The sequence below is a fragment of the Talaromyces amestolkiae genome, assembly GCF_001896365.1.
Source record: "Talaromyces amestolkiae strain CIB chromosome Unknown scaffold2.1, whole genome shotgun sequence".
Lineage (NCBI taxonomy): Eukaryota > Fungi > Ascomycota > Eurotiomycetes > Eurotiales > Trichocomaceae > Talaromyces > Talaromyces amestolkiae.
Genome location: NW_024468038.1, coordinates 1,485,855 through 1,506,355, shown reverse-complemented (window position 1 = coordinate 1,506,355; position 20,501 = coordinate 1,485,855). Strand labels below are relative to the sequence as shown.

Here is a 20,501-nt window from a genome sequence, read left to right as displayed (position 1 = left end):
ACAGGGAAAGAACTGATTTAAGTGATAGTTGGATGGTTGTGTGATTTATTATTCGCGGTAGACGCTAGGTCGTTAAGAGTCTACAGTATATTGTGACAAAGAAAATCAATTGCTAGACTAAGACTGTACAGTAAAATAACACATCGATCCTTCTACACTTGTTGGCCTTGCTTTTAAAAACCAATCTAAACGAACACGCGAGGTAAATCAGAAGAGGAGATTATTTATTGACCCGGCGCGATAAGCTTGCCCTCATCCCTGGTGCCTGGAGCCCAACCGCCAGCGAAAGGCTGCTTGCCATTTTCCTGCTCATACTTCTTGATGCGAGCCTCGAGCTCGGGACGGAAGTGGCGGATCAAACCCTGGATAGGCCAGGCAAAGGCCTCACCCAAAGCGCAGATAGTATGGCCCTCGACCTGCTTGGTCAATTCCTGGAGCATGTCGATTTCACGCTCGCGGGCTTGACCGTGTTCCATTCGGTGCATGATTTGTTGTGTCCATTTGCTACCTTCACGGCAGGGTGTGCATTGTCCGCAAGATTCATGACGGTAAAAGTGAGACAGACGGGAGATGGCGCGGACGACATCCGTAGACTTGTCCATGACAATGACGGCGGCGGTTCCGAGACCACTCTGGGAGTCCTTGAGGGCGTCAAAGTCCATCAATTGGTMGTCGCAGATGTTCTTGGGCAAGATAGGTGTGGATGAACCACCGGGGATTACAGCCAAGAGGTTGTCCCAGCCACCACGGACACCACCACAGTGACGATCAATCAATTCACGGAGAGGGATGGACATCTCTTCCTCAACGGTGCAAGGGTTATTGACGTGGCCCGAAATACAGAAAAGCTTGGTACCCTGGTTGCGCTCACGACCGAAACCAGCAAACCAGCTGCCACCGCGACGCACAATAGTAGGAACAACAGCGACGGTCTCGACGTTGGTGACAGTACTGGGGCAGCCGAAAAGACCCACAGCAGCAGGGAAAGGTGGCTTGAGACGAGGCTTACCAGCCTTGCCTTCAAGAGACTCAATGAGCGAGGTTTCCTCACCGCAGACGTAGGCACCGGCTCCACGGTGGAGGTAGACATCAAAGTCGTAGCCAGATCCACAAGCGTTCTTGCCAATCAAACCGGCCTGGTATGCTTCTTGAATCGCGCGCTGAAGAGTGGTAGCTTCATGGTAGAATTCACCACGGATATAGATGTAGGCGGCCGTAGCGTTCATGGCACGACCGACAACCAAGCATCCCTCTATAAGTTTCTGGGGGTCTTTGCGCATAATTTCACGATCTTTGCAGGTTCCGGGTTCGCCCTCGTCAGCGTTGACGACGAGGTATCGTGGTCGGGAGTCTTTGTCCCAATCTTTGAAGTTCATGAATGACTGTATGTGTTAGCTTCATTGGTAAGCAAGTTGCTCAGTGAACACTCACATATTTAAGTCCCGAAGGAAATCCGGCACCACCACGACCACGAAGACCAGAAGCCTTAATTTCAGAGATAAGCTGTTTTCACATCAAGTCAACCATCAATCCTTGCAATTGACCGTATTCTTATCCTGACATACCCAATCATGACCCTTGAGAATCATCTCCTTGGTCTTGTGCCAATCGCCATACTTCATCGCCGATTTGAGGTCAGTACCATGGTGACCGTACAGATTCGTGAAAATACGGTCCTGGTCCTTCAATCCGCCGTATGTCTTCTTCGGGGCAGCTCCATCTTGAACGGTGGCGAAAGATCGGGTTGCTGTCGACAAGCGGGCAGCGGCAGACGAGGGTAGGGCGGCGGCCCGGTGGGAGATGTGGGCGAGTGTAGAGGTCGAAGGGACCGCTGCTCGAGACATCATTTTGATCTGGACGCTCAATGGCGCGGGGAGCAGGTTAATGGAAGGAATCGCTGAGCGGGCGGAGAGAAGGTGTGAGCCTGTGAGATCGCTGGTCCCGGGATGCTCGCGTTTATTTTACCTCGACGCTGATTGGTTGTGAATGCACGTGACTTTCCAGCTTATTCATCTTATTATCAACTTTGTAATTTGACCATCTACAATTCAGTACATAACGAGAGACTTGAAAGCTTTCCTCTATTCATATCACTAGTGCTATAGAGCAGGAATATACAAAAAATTCCTCATCTTCATCCCCCTCCCGTTAGACATCTCCCCTAATGGATCATCAACAACATTCATAACCATCTCCTGCTCAAGAACTAACCACGCCCAGCGCAACCAATTCGGCGAAAGCCACCAGTCACTAACATCCCTTTCGCCCTGGTCCGGGACCGGCGTGCCTACCCAGGGCGTGAAAGCTGCTAAAACTTCACCTGGGAGATGATCGTTAATGAATGAGTCAAATGCAGAGAGGATAGTCTCGTCGGTTTCATCGGGGAGTGTCCATGCTACGTCGTTTGGTGGAGCGGGATATGTGTTCAGCAAAAACTGGGACCATGTTCGCAGACGAGAGGGGAGGTGTGATGGGTTATGTCTGTGGACTGCAATGACGAGATTGATGAAGCTTGCATAGGCGAATAATGCGTGTGGACCACTTTCTGTCCCAGATACAGATCCCGTGCCATCGTCAATGGCAATTGCTTGCTTGGTTCTCGTAGCCAGATCCTCGAGACACTGCCGGAAAATAGTCTGAAAAGCTGAGGGTAGAAGCTGGAATAAATCCTCGAATCGAAAAAGTTCTCCGGACTGATTATCCGAAAGTAAACTATTTCTACTCAGAATCCTTTCCTTGATCTTTCCCTTCTTCTCATCATCAAACACCTGCGAGGGAATGCGAGATAACAACTCGTCAAGAACCTCTTCTCTTCCCCTCTCCATAGCCCCTCTCGACCTCATTAGCGTCCAATTAGCAACAAAAACAGCCGTCCTCGAAAGACCGACGTGACTCTCCCGGAACTGTTTTGCAAAAACCTGCTTCAAATTCCTAGGCTCCCCCAATCTCCTCCCCGACACTTCAAGTCTCCGAATATAAGACAACAACTCAACGACAATCTGATTGAGCGACGCAATCAAATTCCTCGAATGCGCGTACTGATTGCGCGAAATTTTGAAGCCATCCTCGTCGATGGTTACGGTCTCTAATTCGCGGTCGTTGGCGACGATGACTGATAATGCATGCAACAAATCTGGGGAGAACATTGAATATTCCAGTGGTTGAGATCGGTCGATGAGTGGGTAGGGTAGGGAGAAAACGTAGTATTTATCTTCTTCTGAATCTTTGCTGTTGTTGCTGCCGGACTTGGGGAAATGTTGCTCATATTGGGCCTTGATTTGAGCCAGGGGACTGTCTGGCGGTGCTCTGAGACTTACGACGCGGTATTCGCATGGATTGTCTGGTATGCAAAAGCCGTAATTCATCATCACTGCCATCCACGTTAGAGAAAGAGACGGAATTTGACAAAACTGCCGTGGTATACGATAGACACTTACATTGCTCATTGTTCCGCGGCCCATAATTATTTCCCACCTCCTCCCCAGCACCGACATCGCTCATGACTACAAGACCAATACTATCAGTCCCAGCCCTCCATTCAACTTTGGCCAGTGGCCTGTGGTTCGTAGCGTCAATCAAGGGCAACAGAACAGACACTCGATCTGCTTCAGCCTCCTGTTGAAGTGTTGGGATCACGCTTGCAAGGACCTTGGCCGTGAAGGCGCGCGAGGTTATTATCGTTGACGCCCATAGATACAAATCCCTATTCCCAAATCAGCAACACACAATTTGCCAAAGAGGTATGAAATATATACTAACCAAGTATATAACTCCACCCCCTCAAACCCAATATCCTTCATAACCCGAACCCCATGCTCATAATTCCCCCTCCAAATCCTCAACCTCCTCTCCCTCTCAGCCGCCAGACTCGTCGTCCCCAACCACTCCAGATCCTCTTCCTCCCCAAAAAACAACGGCGTCGTCAAATCCTCCTTTCTTGGCAAAGACTTGATATACGGAAACCAAAACCCTTTTTCTTGAAGGAGATATTGCCCCATTAGAAAGAAAGCGGTCGTTTCTTCGGGGCCGATTGCTTCTATCAGTTTTTGGGGGAGGTGGAGGCCGTGGGATGAGAATGTTTTTGCGCTCTGTTCTTTTTGAGGAGTGGTGCTTGAGGAAAGGGGTTGGTAATTTATTGCGTTAAAGTAAGACATTGTTAGTTCTATGGGAATTTTCATGACGCATGTCCCTTTTGTAGCTGCTGCTACTGCTGTTGTGCCGGTGGTGGATGGCTTGACTTGCAGATGTACACCGCGCTGCGCATCATGCGCGAACTGGACAGTGTCATCGAGTCGGCCGCCGTGTTGGGTTACCCATGCCTCCAGCTCAATGTGAGCATTGAGGGTTTCGTTGGGGGTTCTGTTGGAATCCGTGAGTTGGACGAGTATGTAGGCATTTTGAGAGGGATGAAGACGAACTTATGGGTCCACGCTTCCATCATTTTGATCATAAGTCAGGTACCTAATGCTGTGGGGTTCATCGACATATAGAGTCGCAGCACTTGAGATGCTTTATTTTTGGTTCAATGTTCATACAGATTGAGTTTGGGGTTTTAGTTGTAAAAGTTTGAATGATTGACTTGTTCCACTTTTTCTCGGGAACCTGACGTTAATCATTGATGGCGGGACACTACGCTACACATTAGATATATGTCTACGTTATATATATATCCACGATGTCTACAGTTGACAGGTTTTAAAAGAAAACAATCAAATTGCATGCAACTAGTGTACAGTGGTATATCTCGCCATATTTCAGACGTCAGCTCTTCACCTCATAAGCTTGCTTACCCATCCGATAACAAAGAACAAATAACAAACAACAAACTAAATCCCCACTCCTCGAATGCAATCGCAACCCGGAAGGATGATGTACAATTCGAATCAACAGAAACTAATTAGAAGAAAATGATTTGCGGCCAGGGACCAAGATCTCGACAAGTCCATCCTCTCCATCGCTACTGTCGTTATCGTCGTCATCGTCGTCGAATGAAGATTGTCCGTTGCGGCCGTATGCGCGATTGAAACCGCCGTATCTACCGGCCCCGAACAAGTTCGAATAGCCGAGTGATTCGTTGATGATGGCTTCTTCCTCCTCGTCAGAGTCCATCATGCCGGAGCCGGAGCCGGAGCCGGGACCGACCATTTCTCCCATTTCATCGTCATCGTCATCTTCTACTTCCAAAGGTATTCGGACTTTGCGTCTTACTGTTTCCCTGGGATCGCCGCTAGTGTCATCTGAAGAATTGGTGGACGGCGAGCCAGGGGGTGTAAAGCCAGTGTGGAATGTCGGCGAAGATGGTTGGTCATTCTCATCCATGGCTGAAAACTCAGCAGACCCTAGCTCACGGGTGTCATCTTCGAGATCGGCAATGATAAACGGATTCGACTGCCATTGTCCATTGTGATGCGATTCCTCAGCATTAGACTGGTCGCTTGAGTTCTCGGCAGCGGCATTGGCTTGTTGTTTGTGAAGGGCTAGTCGTGCAGCCAGCTGGCGACGTGCCCGTGATGGGACGATATTCAGAGGGGCAGGTGGGGGAGCCAGGATGGGGATAGGCTGGCTAGTTGATGATGATGCGGGTTCCTGCAAGTGAATATGTCAGCAACGTTCAGACATTTGTGCCCAACCAGCTAAAATATAAAATGTGACCAAGAGAATCATTAATAATGACCCGAAGGCCAATGCGGGGGTAAATGGGTATAAAGATCGATGATATCACTATTTACAGCGACAAGCGCCGGCCAATGCAGCAGAACGCGGAAGCAACAATGAAACAAGAGATGCAGAGAGAACAGTGGGCGGATTTCGCACACCTTTGAGACAGGCATTGAAACCCGCAAAACCTCTATCAACGCTTCTTACACTGTAGCACTTCCATGTCCAGCCGCACCGAGCCTGGCTACTGTCTTTCCGATGCCAGAAAAAACTATCTCTCATAGCTGCTGCATCTCAATGTCTGCAAAAAAAGAAGTACCCACATTTTCTATTCCGCTTTCTGCGAGGTTGTCTGAAAATCCTCTGGTGTCGTCGTCGTCTTGATCTTCCATCTCCTCGTCTTCATCATCGCTGGAGCTTCCAAAGCCGCTGAGAAGGGAGTTGCTACCTCCTAGACCGAACGCGCCGCTGGATGCGCTGCCATGCGTCATGGAGTCGAAATTTTCGAAACTAGAACCGCCGTTTCCTCCATTGAGTCCGGCGTTGGCGAGAGCGTTTGAGCCAGTAAAGCCCTGTACGGCGTTCATTACAGCCTGGCGGTGGCCCATAAGGTCAGGTCGGGTGCCTCCTAGAATAGCATTGTCACGTTCGCGCGTCTCCGAGAGTGTTCGCTCAACGTATTCAACCCAATCGGGATGAAGAACCTTATCCATGACACTCTGCGAGAGAATTTCAGCAGGATGACGCTCGGTAAATTTCACAACCTCCTCTGCAATCAGAGTCAAATGGCCCATGTAGCCGAGCCTTGTATTTTTCGTAGTCTGAGCCTCGTCACTGCGCTTTTGACCTTCAACAACTTTCTCTGTAATGCGGCCAGCATTGAAAAGATCGATAGCAAGGCATCGGTTGTATCCTCGATCCATTGATCCATTAAAAACTTGTTGAACGACATCATACACTACGTTATGTAGAAAGTTGTTCCAAGGGAAGCGGAAGAAGAAATCCTAAATTGTTAGCCACAAGCTACTTGATCACGAGAAAGAACATACCAAAATTGTTGGAACAACTTTATGTTCCACAAATTGAATTTTTAAAAAGTCACCAACAACAGGCTGACCAGAATGGTCATATTGAATCTGAGGTGCAAACTCATCTTCGATATGCGTAGCTTGAGAGTCATTTGACTGCCCCTCGTCATTTGTGCCAGATGGCCCTTCTGGTCTCAATTCACTTTGCAGCTCCGATTGTGTCGTAGACGTAAGTGTATCTTCAGCATGAGATTCTACCGTGGGTTTGGCTTGGTCTTTGAGCTCGTCTACTGCAGAAACTTGCTCACTCTTGTTCAATGTAATCTCATTGACACTTTCTGTAAGACCAGATGCGGTAGGTGATATAGGATCAACCGAAGACTCAACAGGAGCAAGACCAGTCTCAGTTTTGCTGGAATTCTTCAAGGTTTCTTCAACAATGCTGTCTTCAATACGAAGACCCGGACTTTGCGCATGGAATTCGACTTTCTCCGGTTGAGGCTGCTCTCCCGCATCTGTTTTGATCTCTGGACCAAGGTCTTTCGTGGAACCAACATCTTCGAAGCCGTCATCGTCGCTGGCATTGACGTTTTCTACTGTCGCTGACTGGGGTTCGACTCTGAAGGCTTGTTCTTGTTCCGACTCCCCAGCATTTTCACTGAAAGCCATGCCAGAAGCTTCCTTCCTATTCAAGTCAAACGCGCCCTGGGCTCGCAAGTTCTCCCGCTCAGTATCGCGCTGTCGGATGTAATCCTCGCTGCCGACTTCGTTTAACAAGCCCATATTACTACAGTGAAGAAGCTCCGCCATCAATTCACAGGTCTTGAAGCGATCAAAGCCCAGAGGCTCAATCTTCATGCCCCATGCAGAACTGAGCTGTCCACGGTCCTTGATCTTTATTTGCCCATTTTCAACAACGGTGTGCTTTGAACTGAGAATCAAAGCCATGAAGTCGGGAATGTGCGTTGAAAATTGTCGGAGTAGAGTTCCCAGGTAAATCGGGTCATATATGCTGGGCCGTGCATCTGGTCCTCCGATATTCTCATCGTAGTCGGAATTGTTCTTGCGAATGACTTCAATGACGATACCGACGCCCACAGTAAGCGAATTTCCTCCTTGGAGCATGAACCCGATGAGTTGTTCAACGCATGGAGCCGAGACAAGTTGCCTGGTTAGGCTGTTTGGTCCAATGCAGGACTGCTCGTTTTGGGTTGCATTTGCTGAGATGGTGATGATTGCTTTCAAAAAGTCACCGGCAGAAGTCTGCATGGAAGATGAGTGTTCGGATGAAATGTAAGAGAGCAGGACAGGGATAAGATCCTCGTCTTTCAACCACTGTTACTTGTTAGCTGCTGATCTTCAATATCATACGAAAACTTACGTCGACGATGCCTTGTCCACCCTCCACCTTTTCGAGACTAATGATTTTCAATAGCAGATCCATCACCATGGGATTGTCCACATGTTGCAATATAGCAGGAACGATACCTTTCAGCGACTTGAAAAACTCGAGCATTTCTTCCGTCTTTTTATCAAACAAAACTTCGTTGACTTTGGTGAAGTAGCCGGCCTGAGCAGAGTCCAAGGGCGCTGGTCGTTTCATAAAGTTCCAAAACTCTCGCAAATACGCTTCGTTGAGCATTATTGACTCCAGAATTGACCACGTTTCCGAGGATAAGATCTCGCAAGCCATGTAGGCGAACTTGGAACGCTGCTTATCGGCCCTCTCCAGATCCTCGGGTTCAAGGATATCCTCATCCTTTTTAGTATCATCTTCAGCGGCGGACTTCTCATCAGATTTTTTCTTTGCGTCATCATCGTCGTCATCGTCATTATCATCGTCATTAATTAAAGGCGGCGCGACCACATATTCCAACAGCTTTTTCAGTATATGGTCCTCTCGTAAATATTCTATGAGTTTCGTATTATGTTGTTTCAGTTCGGAAATGAGCTCCGGCTCGTCCAACAGCTCCTCAAGACTGACATCGGGTTTGTCGAGTAGAGTGTCGACGGTGGAGATATTAGCGTACCCCCCGAATCGCCAGAACATCGTGAACTAGGACTAAGAGCGATGGACGATAGAGTCATATGATCTAGTATGCAGTTCCCCAAATGAGTCCAGTTGAGTGCGAAGATGAATGCAAGTCTGCTGCTGTCTATGCGCTCGATGCAATGCTCTATCAGCTCTGGTCGTGTTGATGAGATGGATATAGTGATACAAGGCGTATTCTCGATCGTGATATTATTAGTCGTATCAGGCGTCGTAAGTCGTAGCAGAATGAGATCAGTAATAGACAGGCACACAATTAGCGACCGCGCTGGTCGAGTTAGTCAGCGTAATTCAATCAAGGAACAGAGACAAATAGCCAAAGACAGTCAACTGCAGGATAGTGCACATAGGTTACAGACATGACATGAATCTGGGGAAGTCAAAGAACTGTCTTACCTGTTCAGATGTAAAGGAGTGACGGATTACGCGATGGGGGCATGTGCGTAAAAGGTAATTGACTTGGCTGGACCGTGTCACCTGAAAGAATGACGGGCGTTCTGCCAGTGCTTGCTTGACCCCGGACTTCGTATCGATGGATCAATCAGAGACAGAAAAGAAGATATGAGTGCTCAGGTGAGGCTGAAGTGGTCACTTGTCGATAGCGAAATAGCTATCAGGCAGGCAGGTTTCCTTTGTCTCCGAGTGGGGGATGGTTGGTGATATTATTGTTGGGCGGACTCAGTGCCTTGCTGGCGGATGGCACAAGAGACAACCAACACACAGCCCATGAAAGTTTAGTCTCTGGAGAAGTGAGTAGGTATGGAATGGCGGATGTCAACAAGATTCAACCGTAGATAGATGTAGCAGTGAATGAATAATGTGCTGGAGAGTGACTGAAGAGAGCGTAGTGTGATGATTCTGCGGGAAGGGGCCGCTTCGGGTGCCGATTGGCTGTGGCCAATTAGAACACACGGTCAGCACGAGACTGTTTCATGCCATTTTCCTGAGGCCTCGATTGCTGCCTTATCTGTAGACTGCGCATATGGCGGCTATGCTTCATCAGATGTAGGAGAGTGACTAGAGTCAAGTATTTACTACTCCGTATATGGTTTGATTTCTCGGTTCAGGAAATTTTATAGAAGAAGACAGCTACATTTATACAGGATCATGTTTCACATGAACAAAAGACAAGAGTTCATGTGAACTGAAGATAAATGATAAATAACGTTAGAACTACGTATGTACCTATTCATGTGAACAGGCCAAGTCCATGTGGCTCTGGAGTACAAAGGATGCTATGGCCATGTCAGTCTAACCCGATTCGCCGTCCATACAAAGACTAGGCTACACTCTGACGTCGCCACTACCACCTCTAATACCAACAACAATCTGGCTAGCCCAGCACATGTTTTGCAACGTGAAGCTATAGAACGTAGCCAAAACCTCGATTTACATTTCTATCGCTGCATGGGACTGGCTTGTCGAAGGCGCTGTATGTCGAGGCGGTGAGGCTGGAATTGCTCGACTCTTGTTACCCCTCCAACCGTCCAAGTCAACACTACACTGGTCTGACCGAATGATCTCAATACAACATATTCTAACCCCAATACCTGATTAACAAAATGAATCGACTCTTCGGCACAAAGAACCAGGCCCCTAAGCCAACCCTGGACTCTGCAATCTCAAATGTAAGTCACCAAATGATCAACGTCATCTGCATCTAACTCATGAATTTGAAAGGTAGACAACCGCGTCTCCTCAATCGACGTAAAACTCGCCGCCCTCAACTCCGAACTCTCCACCTACCAAACCCGCCTCTCCAAAATGCGCGACGGGCCCGGCAAAACCGCCCTGCGCCAAAAGGCACTCAAGATCCTTCAGCGCCGAAAACAGTACGAAGCGCAACGCGACCAACTCTCGCAACAATCCTGGAACATGGAGCAGGCGAATATGATGCAGGACAATCTCAAGAACGTAATGACCACCGTCGATGCGATGAAGACAACTACGAAGACTCTGAAAAAACAATACGGGAAAATCGATATTGATAAAATCGAAAGAATGCAGGATGAGATGGCAGATTTGATGGATATCGGGAATGAGATTAACGAGAGTATATCCAGGGCGTATGATATTCCCGAGGATGTGGATGAGGCGGAGTTGGATGCGGAGTTGGAGGCGTTGGGAGAGGAGAGTCTGTTCGAGAATCCGATGGGGGACTCAGAGGCTGTACCAAGCTTTCTGCAGGATGAGGTTGCGCCGCCGAGTTTTGTTGATGAGCCGCCTGAGCAGGGAAAGGTCAAAGAAGCGGCTGGGGGGGTTGGCTAACATCATGCCTATTGTTGGGGTTGTGACTACTCAGTAGGATAGGTTTATAGTATGATATCCTTTTTTAAATAAAAAACTCCACCAAGCTATATGTAATATATATGTACGTAACTAATAGTGAACACCGAAAAACCAGACCAAGATCGAAATTACGCCAATCCCAGGCCAATCAACACCAGCGCAGCAACATCCATGACAGTTATAGCAGCCCAAATTATCAACGCCAACACCGACACAGGCCAACTATTCCTCATTTTAAAAGCCGTTTCTTGGGGCTGCGACTGCGCTTGCTCGGCGTTAGTGTTCAACTCCGACAGATCGACGCTTTCGTTTCGGACAGTCATAAACTTGTTTCTGGCCGTGAAATAGATGAGCGGCGCAATGACAAATGGTAATATAACACTCAGCACCACCTGGGATGCTGTCAACGCCGTGCTCAACCCCTGCCGGCCCACGGAGGCAGCTATAATAACACTCGGCACGATACTGATAACGCGGGTAAGTAATCTGCGTACCCATGGTCGGAAGGTCCAGTTTATCATGCCCTCGCTGACCATTTGTCCGGCTATTGTGCAGATGATGCCTGCAGATAGACCTGAGAGCAGTAATGCGAGACCAAAAATGGTGCCTGCGGCGGGKGCGRTGGATTGCGAGAGGAGGKCATGGATGCCGAAGAGATCTGCATTATCTGCTCCCGGGGTACCGTACAGCGCAGCTGCGGCGACGATAAGAATGGCGCTGTTGATAAAGAGCGCGAATGTGAATAAGGTCAGAGTCAATTCAATAATGGAATATTTCAAGCAGCCACGGATAGCGTGGATCGAAGGACGATATATCTCGTCGTCATGTTCGGAGGAAGGCTCGATATAACCAGCGTTGAGATCATACTCTTTAAGCCGTGGTTGAACAGATCCACTACCCAGAAAGAGCGAATGAGGCATGACGGTAGCCCCGATAATACCGCAACTCTGATACAGTCCCGAGCCTTGGATGACCGCTGGCGAGGGCAGATATCCTCGAAACACTTCACCGACGGATTGGGTCTTAACTAAGGACAGTTGAATACAGAAACATACCACCACGCCGAGCACAAGTAGCATGACGAAGAACTCAAAGGCTCGAAGTCCCCACATTGATCCCTGTGGGCGATAGAAGATTAGAAGAATGAGCACGTCGGCCATGGTGATGACGCAGCCTGCTACGAGGGGAACTTTGAGGAGGAGGTTTAGTGCTATCGCTGAGCCGATTACCTGTACCATTGTTAGTCTCAAATTGAGGGCTAGAACAGAGGATAAGAGAAAGCTGAAGCTCACCTCCGCGATATCAGTAGCTATAATAGCCGCTTCCGACAGAATATACAATATGATATTAAGCCATTTCGGAAGATGCGCTCTACAATTCTCCGCAAGGTTGAGGCCCGTCACACTGCCCAGCTTGATGCAGAGAGATTGCAGAAACACAGCAAATAAATTTGACATTAGTACGACAAAGAGTAGAGCATATTTGCTCTGGGCGCCGGCAGCGGCATCTGTCGCATAGTTGCCCGGGTCGATGTATGCAACAGCAATCAAGAAACCCGGGCCGATAAAGGAGGCGAATTTGACGATGGGACGGAGGAATTTGGGCACTGAGATGGACATAGTGAGTGCTTTACTGCGCGATTGCGGTGTATCATTTCCTGTCGTGGTCGTCAAGACGCCTCCTGCTGCTGCCTTTGGTGAAGAAGATGGATCTGGCGGTGGAGGTATCACAGCTATCTGGGCTAACTCATCCTGTGAGCTCGTCTGTAATGAATGATCTCTTCGATTTCTAAGATTGATTATGCCGTTGAAATCATTTCTGGTTGTTGCGTCTGCATTGAGGGCTGACGGGTTCTGGTTCCAGCCTGGGTGTTCCAGAGTGTCGTCAGTCCTGGATGGTTGATTCATTTTGGTGGTGGACGGGTTGGTGCCTCTGGAAGCCCTTGGTTGGTATGGCTGTTCAATGCATATGCTCTGATGGTGTAGATTGTTAAATTATACGCTGTGAATTGAGCAAACTGGTGGCGTTTCAACATATATATAAGTCGGTAGTTGAAGAAGTGAAGTTGGAAATAGGGTTACTCTGACTTACGTGATGCCGTCGTCCCAGACTTGGAACACTTCGACGTTCTCAGATCCACCCGATTCTGCCCGCGGTCTTTCTTCATTCTGAGACAACCGAATCCCGAAATCGACAAGAGAATCGTATCGGAATATCCGTAATCGCTCGTATTCAAACTGCGAAATGAGGAACTTGCGGGTTGACGATTGCCTAGGTGCCTACCGACGTACCCAAATTGCATTTCCGATGTGATACGTCTTGGAGGGGTCATTTTTATTTAGCTTTATTCTCCGGTTTTCTCCACAAGATCTACAACTATCCGTGCTGAAGAGATATCTTACATGAAGCTTTACTTCGGAGTGGAAAAATAAGAAATCTACTCATATATGTGGCGAGTACTGTTTTCAACGTTACAGTCATGTATACTGTCCAACGGGAAGAATAGCACTACTTTAAGGTAATCTATTAGCCACACCACTAGTTGACACCAGTTGACTACACGACTATGACAAAGCTGAGGCTAGAACTCGTCAAGTACATCTCATTTTCTAGTCTCTCATGTATTTCTGAGCCACCAAAGCCTACTCTGTCATACCCCAGATTTGCTGCCTGTCAATATCGATGTGAGATCTCATGCTTCGGTGCCCTATCTGTTCTCACAGCGTCGCCTTGAATCGTCGGTACCTGGACAACGGACAAATCCAGAATGCTGCATTAATACTCTCATTTATATGTCAACACAATCGTTCGTGTCCCCTCCACACCACACGAACCACTCAAAGAGCGGTCTGGTGTATGATTTGAGTTTCTCCAGGCATGTATCTACGTGTCCGCTGGCCCTAACCCTTGATTGCATGAAAACAAACATCCAATCGAATCGGAAGACTCCGCGTCACTGGTCAAAGCAAAGTGATGTTTATGAATTCAATTACGATCAAGGAAGAGTCCTAAATGTAGCATCAAAGCTAGTTGAGTCAGATCGTGGCCTAGAATCACCACAATTCTCCGGTATATGATGAAACAGATAGACTAGACAATCAAGCAGATGTCATATTCGCTGATCAGAGATGTCATCGGTCTTTAGAGTAATTACATTATAGACCATCTTAATGATCTAGACAAGGATCAGGACGTTGAAAATCGGCCTTGCTATCAGAGAGTGGGTGGTGGTTGTCTCAGCAACGGCGGCTCCCCCACTGTTTACGGGCTGCACGGGGCCGGAAGGTTTCAACCACTGATGGAAGCTCCATAAATTCTTAGTCCACTTAGTTTACTCATGTCGTAGACTGACTACTGACTCTCTCTCTCGAGTGGAGAGCCTATCTCAGAACAGACAAGCTACCCAGGAAACCGGAGCAACTCATTCTCCAGTTGCGAGCTTCCCGTGATCCCAAATCTTCTTAATTTCGGTCTTCCTCCTCCTCCTTTTCCTCTCTTGTTCTTCGTCACCAGTAGAGACTGTGTCCCTGATTTCTCTTCTCCTCTGCTATCTTCATGTTTGTTTCTTCTGGCTGGACCCTTGCTTCGCTTCCCTCAGACTCCGTGTTGGGCGTTTGTTTCTCTTTGTTTTTATCTGCATAACCTTGCGAGAGGCGTTTGTTTTCAATACCAACACTTCAGGTCAGTCTTTAATTATAATCATAGCTTGCCTTGTTCGCATACTCATTGTTCTCTAGTGTCTACGCGTCATGCTTTCGAACACCCAAGCCCCGACCATCTTCGACGACGCGACTCGCTCGCCGACAAAGACGTCCATGCTCCGCTCTATCTTGCCGTCCAAAGCACACAAAAGAAACACCTCGGCTGGCGATGCTCTACCATCAGTCATGCCAGGAACAAGCTTTATAGGCAACGCCGGTTTTCTTCCGGCCGATCACCCCCATGCTCAGCCGTTGGGGGAAAGAGCACACAATCGGGACGCCGCGGGTACACAACCCAGGAGGGATGGGTTGCATAAGAAGACAAAAAGCTCTGTATCACTTAGAGCTCTGTTGAGAGACCGCGAGAAGAAAGAGAGTCGGAGCTCGTCGGACTCACCGGATGAGGAGGGTTCATTGGGAAAGACGATGAAGAAGATGAAGTCTACGGCTAGTCTGTCTGCTATCTTGAAGAGGTCGAACCGAGGACGCAAAGGCGAGACTGTTGCTGAGCCAAAGGACAAGGAGAACCGACGACCAGTGTCAGAAGTTGTCTCTCCCATCTGGGCTCAGTTCGCTACCCAGCCAGTGGAAGACCAGACGGGCAATGTATATGTCCCAGAAAGTCAGAGGACATTGGAAGACGAAATGTCTCTGTATACTCCAAAGCAATACCTACCCTCGAAGCAACGGAACTTTTACGATAACCAGCCTACTCTTGTCCAGAAGCCTAGACCCAAATCGGACTATATCTCGTCCGGCACAATGAAGGTCAGAGAAATGCTCGGACAGATTCAGCGCGTTCCGTCGGGCAAGCAGCGTCACTCGGAAAAGCAGGCTGAACCTCAGTCTGCACCTGATGCTCGCTCCATTCACGAGTCGAAGAGGAACTCTACCCAGAGCGGTGGTCGTGTGATGGCGGTCGTGTCGGCGTTGGAAGCCAAAGACTCTACTCGTAAGGACCAGGACAGTAAGCAGATTGAGAGTGAATTTGAAAAGCTTCTGGTGAGTTTATGCAAGCTTTGGCGGATAGAAGACCTTTACTGACCAAAACAGGACGCACGGAACATTCCTATGAATATGCGAGACAAGATGAGATCGCTTGATACCAACATCAAGGCTGACTTTATCCAAAAGAATCACGCCGAAAGTTCGATCCCTAACTCCGCTACGTCTAGCACTTTTGATAGTGCCGGCCGACGTGGAAGGAAGAATGATCGATCTGCCCCCTCCCAAACTCGCGACAAGAGCTTGCGCTCACTTTCGCGTGCTCGTTCACCATTTAGCTCTACAAGGGGAGATACTTCACCTAAGAAACATCAGAAATCGAATAGTGCCAGCTCTTTCAAGCGTCCAAAATCAGTAGATCTTTCACGGCCATACATGATGCCTACTGCGTCCGCCTCTTCCACTTCATTGCATGCGAAGAACCAGACTGACACTTCAGCGGATCCGGCCGATTTTATACATTACTTGCGGGAAGTTCAAAAACCTGAGCTGGTCGAAGTAGGCAAGCTACACAAGCTTCGTCTCCTGCTACGGAATGAGACCGTAGCGTGGGTCGACTCCTTCATTGCGGGTGATGGAATGGATGAAATCATTCAGCTTCTCTACCGCATCATGAAGGTTGAATGGAGGTATGTATCTTAAGAGATAGTTCTTGTATTTTTACTTACCTTATACAGGGAGGAACATGAGGACAACTTACTCCACGAAGCTTTGCTTTGTCTCAAAGCTCTCTGTACGACCTCTGTTGCTCTGCAACGGTTGACGGCCTTAAGCAAGGAGCTTTTCCCGGCATTGCTGGGAATGATTTTTGACGAAGAGAAAAAAGGCCCCAGCGAGTTCACCACTCGAGGCGTCATCATCAGCCTTCTCTTCACGCATCTTTCAACTGCTCCTGAAGGCGAAATGCCTGCACGAGCCGCGGAGATTCTGGCCTACCTGCGCGACCCTACCTCCAACAAACACCAGGTTGAGTTCATCTCAAACATTTACCAGCCCCGTCCATACCGTGTGTGGTGCAGAGAAGTGACCAACGTCACTAAAGAAGTTTTTTGGATTTTTCTTCACCATTTGAACGTCATTCCTTTGAGTCGTGACAATGTTGTTGTTGAAAAGGAAGGAGATTACTTCAAGAAACACTTCCCTGCACCCAGGCCCCCCGTACCAGCTGCTCCATATGTCGGCGGTGTTGAATGGGACGCTACAAACTATCTTGCCACGCACCTCGACCTTATGAATGGATTGATTGCGTGTCAGCCTACGCCCAAGCAGCGAAACGCTCTTCGGGAAGACCTCCGTGCTTCAGGCTTCGAAAAGGCCATGGGAGGAAGTATGCGCACTTGCAAGGAAAAGTTCTACGGCGCAGTCCACGACTGTCTGAAGACATGGGTCTCTGCAGCTCGGGACGATGGCTGGGATTTCAAATTCGTCCGCGAGGGACCAGAACCTGGGTCCCCCAAGAAGTCACCCATTAAAACTTCCAGCAAGAAGCCTGTTGAAGAGCCACCAAAGCTGGCCCTTGACATTGACCTGGAGAAAAAGTCTCCCAGTCGCATTTGCGATGTTGATGGGTGGATTTGAGTATAACCACCATGTTTTCTTCTCTTCTCTTTTTATGTGTTTCTATGTCTTACATTTATGAACGGCGTATGTGGATAAGGGCGTTGGAGTATCGGCATTTGGAGTTTGCAGATGCAATCTGCTTTTTTCAGCTCAGTATGACTGTCTCAGCTTGCTGGCTTCGTGCCAACAGGCTTTTTGCACCTTTCAGCATCTTTTGTGCATGTCCATTTGGACTCAGAAAGCGCGCATACATGACCATGACCAGACCATGATTATGATTACATCAGGCGTATATAATGACTTGAGGAATGAATTGATGATTTTTTTTCTAATACGTGCAATCTCTATGTCGAGTACGCTGCTCTAAACCTAGACTACGTCAGATGCGGGCCTATGATCTCAACTCTTGCTGGCGTATCAAATCAAGCATAATAGTCCTAGCCTTCTCCGCCTGCTCCTGAATATCAATATCCCACAGCCACCGAAACCTCTCCTGCCATGTTTCCTTCAATTTATCTCCGTCGTCGCCAATGCCTTCATAGCATAGGCACAACAGATCCATGTTCTCCTTACTACTCGTCACAACCCTTTGGCTACGTTCCCGCCGCACGGCATCGTATGCCTGAAAAGCGAGCGCGACGTGCTCTGGGGAAGTAATGTGTGTGTCTGCTAGTAATTCTGCAAGCACGTGTGCGTCTTCGATGGCTTGTCCGGCACCAGCGCCCTGATGCGGCGTAGAAGCGTGCGCTGCATCGCCAAGGATAGCGACTTTGGATTTCGCGAAGGTTGGGATGTGAGGATGCTCGAAAATGGCCCATTGAGAAGCGTCGGTCATATACTGCCATCAATTAGAGGAGGAATTTACGGGCAATGAGGATAGACATACCTTAATAATCCTATTGACATAGTCCCCCATATACCCAAAATCTTTTTCCATATCATCCCTACTAGCCTCGCGAACCCAGCTGTCGCTGTCCCAGGTATCATTCAACGTATAAAGGCCGACATTGACCTTCTTGGCGCGCATGATGGGGTATGTGATTGCATACGCACCCTTACCAACATACCAAGTCGAGACCTTCGCGCGCTGATCACCCACTGCTTCTACCATGGTCTCCATATCGAGCACAGCGCGGTAGCCATACATGCCACTATACTTTGGTTTAAAGCGCTCGAGATCACCCTCATCCGGGAATAACGCCTCTTTGACTTTGGAGCGTATACCATCACAGCCGACCACCACATCAGCAACAACGGAAGTACCATCTTCAAAACTCAGCGTCACMCCTTCGGTGTTCTCTTGCAGCTTAMCCAGCCTCTTCCCAAACTGCGCCACTCCATCTGGCACAAGACCGACAAGCGCATTCAAAAAATCACTTCGTCGCACCGTCGTTTGGCCAGACGGCAACGCATTAAGCGTCATCAACTTCTCCCCAGCCTGCCCGCCTGTAGCCCATATAACCTCAAACCAGGTTTGCCTAAATTTCTCAAAGCCAGGACTATCAGCATGCGTAGTGATGAGTGAATCGTATATTTCCCGAATCTGGGGATCGATAAGCGGCATGGCGCGATGTGCTGCTGGGCCGATGGAGAGGCCCAGCCCGACCTCGCCAAAGGCAGCGGCTGCTTCGTAGATGCGTACTGAGACATTGCGCCGAAGAAGACCGATAGCGAGCGTCAGGCCGCCGATGCCACCGCCTACGATGGCGACGGTGAATTGCTTTTTGGGGGATTCTTCAGAGCGTTCCATGTTTAAGATTTGCCTGGGCAGTTTGGCGTTCGATGGTACGTTGTCGCTCGTATTCACCTCTCCTTTTTTTCTTTTCTTTTTTCTGTCCCTCGTCTTCTCTTTTTGTAATGTTCCCCGAACCTCTAGTCTCGTCTTCTACTATGTTAATCCTTTCATGTGCAATATCATGCCACTGATATGTAAACATACTAGTACAGGTATCGAGCTGTTACTAACTTACTAATCCTATAGAGGGCTTCCCGGAATAACCGTACTTCAATCCGTACGAAGACAAGTTCAAATAATAAATAAATCATTCTACCTAGGTAGACTCAAAATCGCCACGAAGACTTATCGCTTGAGGGGATAAACGACGGGAGTAACACGCTGTGTTCCGCGAGGATCCCTGTATCAGGGCTAATAGGGTTGCGGCTGCATTAGCCCTGAAAACCCCTGTTCATAGCCTGTGTTTATTATAGAAGCAATCACTTCCCCGGGAAATTATTGGCTGTTTGCAAGTTTAGTTCAAATTTTTACTTTTCTTTTCTTTTTTAAAACTTATCTTCAGAGACTGTGCAGGTTTAAATTATGTGCTGAAGATTTTTATGTACTTCTCCGTACGACCTGAGCGTGACAAAGATCACTTATTCCCCACCTCATTCTCAACCACAAAAGAACATTTCCGTCTTTTGATTGTTCCAAAAACAAAACCATTGACGAAAACCCAGAATTTGCAGAGTCTAAGAGGCTAGAGGCTAGAGGCTAGACGCATTCTCGTGGTCGTATAAAGCTACTTAATTAGCACTTAGTACTCGGAATATTAGTTTACACTATCCTGGACCCTGGACACTTTGACTGTGCCGCACTAGTACACAAGCAGGCATTTCCAATGAGCAAAGTAAAGCTTGAGGTGTCCAATGCACGCTCTTGTACGACCATGTACGACCCTAAAAGCCACTAGTATCATGCATGTAACGCATTGGACAAATCAGCGATAGATATCTGCGTAGTATGCATGAAGTAGTCGATCCTCCGGGCTTTGGTTCATACCTACTATCGTAGTAGGTATGCTGGGAACGTACACATAGTACGACATTGCGGCGAAATGTGGCTTGTCGAGGAAGAGACAGGGATTATTGCGCAGTCGTACTAGTACGTAATTATGTGTAGAGGTCGGTTCCAGGGTTTTGATACATAGCTTCGCACGTTTTACCACATGCGGAATATGGTAATTTTTCTTTCTGGAATTTTCACGTTTTTGAAATTATCCGAGGTCTCTCCCCCCCTGGACCCCTCGGACTTGCAAGAACTTTGAAAGAAGAAAACTTTAGGTAATCTTTATCAGCAAGACATAGTGATCACCGTGTGACAAGTCTGCATGAGATCCTGCAAACGTAGAAAAAGCAAATCCATTAGGTCTGTAATCATCATCCAACAATCACAGCAGTAACCGATCCTTCGTGTTTTGATTTGCAGGTACT

At 48.2% G+C, this 20,501-nt stretch overlaps 6 protein-coding genes across 6 annotated transcripts; 2 read left to right on the top strand and 4 right to left on the bottom strand.

Annotated features, from left to right (window-relative positions):
- Positions 1–224: 224 nt before the first annotated feature.
- BHQ10_001774 (uncharacterized protein) lies at positions 225–4,441 on the bottom strand (the record flags this gene model as incomplete). The annotated part of the gene is made up of 7 exons (XM_040873847.1): positions 225–1,382; positions 1,432–1,503; positions 1,566–1,935; positions 2,212–3,370; positions 3,438–3,703; positions 3,760–4,359; positions 4,419–4,441. The coding sequence occupies 7 exons, from the start codon at positions 4,439–4,441 to the stop codon at positions 225–227; spliced, it is 3,648 nt and encodes a 1,215-aa protein (XP_040730279.1).
- Positions 4,442–4,893: 452 nt separating this feature from the next.
- Positions 4,894–8,736, bottom strand: BHQ10_001773 (uncharacterized protein; the record flags this gene model as incomplete). The annotated part of the gene is made up of 4 exons (XM_040873846.1): positions 4,894–5,586; positions 5,982–6,662; positions 6,708–8,021; positions 8,068–8,736. 4 exons carry the CDS (start codon positions 8,734–8,736, stop codon positions 4,894–4,896), a joined length of 3,357 nt encoding a protein of 1,118 aa, XP_040730278.1.
- Positions 8,737–10,298: 1,562 nt separating this feature from the next.
- BHQ10_001772 (uncharacterized protein) lies at positions 10,299–11,004 on the top strand (the record flags this gene model as incomplete). Its single annotated transcript, XM_040873845.1, has 2 exons — positions 10,299–10,364; positions 10,417–11,004. The coding sequence occupies 2 exons, from the start codon at positions 10,299–10,301 to the stop codon at positions 11,002–11,004; spliced, it is 654 nt and encodes a 217-aa protein (XP_040730277.1).
- A 149-nt stretch (positions 11,005–11,153) lies between these two features.
- BHQ10_001771 (uncharacterized protein) lies at positions 11,154–12,932 on the bottom strand (the record flags this gene model as incomplete). The annotated part of the gene is made up of 2 exons (XM_040873844.1): positions 11,154–12,254; positions 12,318–12,932. The coding sequence occupies 2 exons, from the start codon at positions 12,930–12,932 to the stop codon at positions 11,154–11,156; spliced, it is 1,716 nt and encodes a 571-aa protein (XP_040730276.1).
- A 1,842-nt stretch (positions 12,933–14,774) lies between these two features.
- On the top strand, positions 14,775–17,309 carry BHQ10_001770 (uncharacterized protein; the record flags this gene model as incomplete). Its single annotated transcript, XM_040873843.1, has 3 exons — positions 14,775–15,728; positions 15,780–16,360; positions 16,409–17,309. 3 exons carry the CDS (start codon positions 14,775–14,777, stop codon positions 17,307–17,309), a joined length of 2,436 nt encoding a protein of 811 aa, XP_040730275.1.
- A 373-nt stretch (positions 17,310–17,682) lies between these two features.
- Positions 17,683–19,041, bottom strand: BHQ10_001769 (uncharacterized protein; the record flags this gene model as incomplete). Its single annotated transcript, XM_040873841.1, has 2 exons — positions 17,683–18,129; positions 18,178–19,041. 2 exons carry the CDS (start codon positions 19,039–19,041, stop codon positions 17,683–17,685), a joined length of 1,311 nt encoding a protein of 436 aa, XP_040730274.1.
- Positions 19,042–20,501: the final 1,460 nt, after the last annotated feature.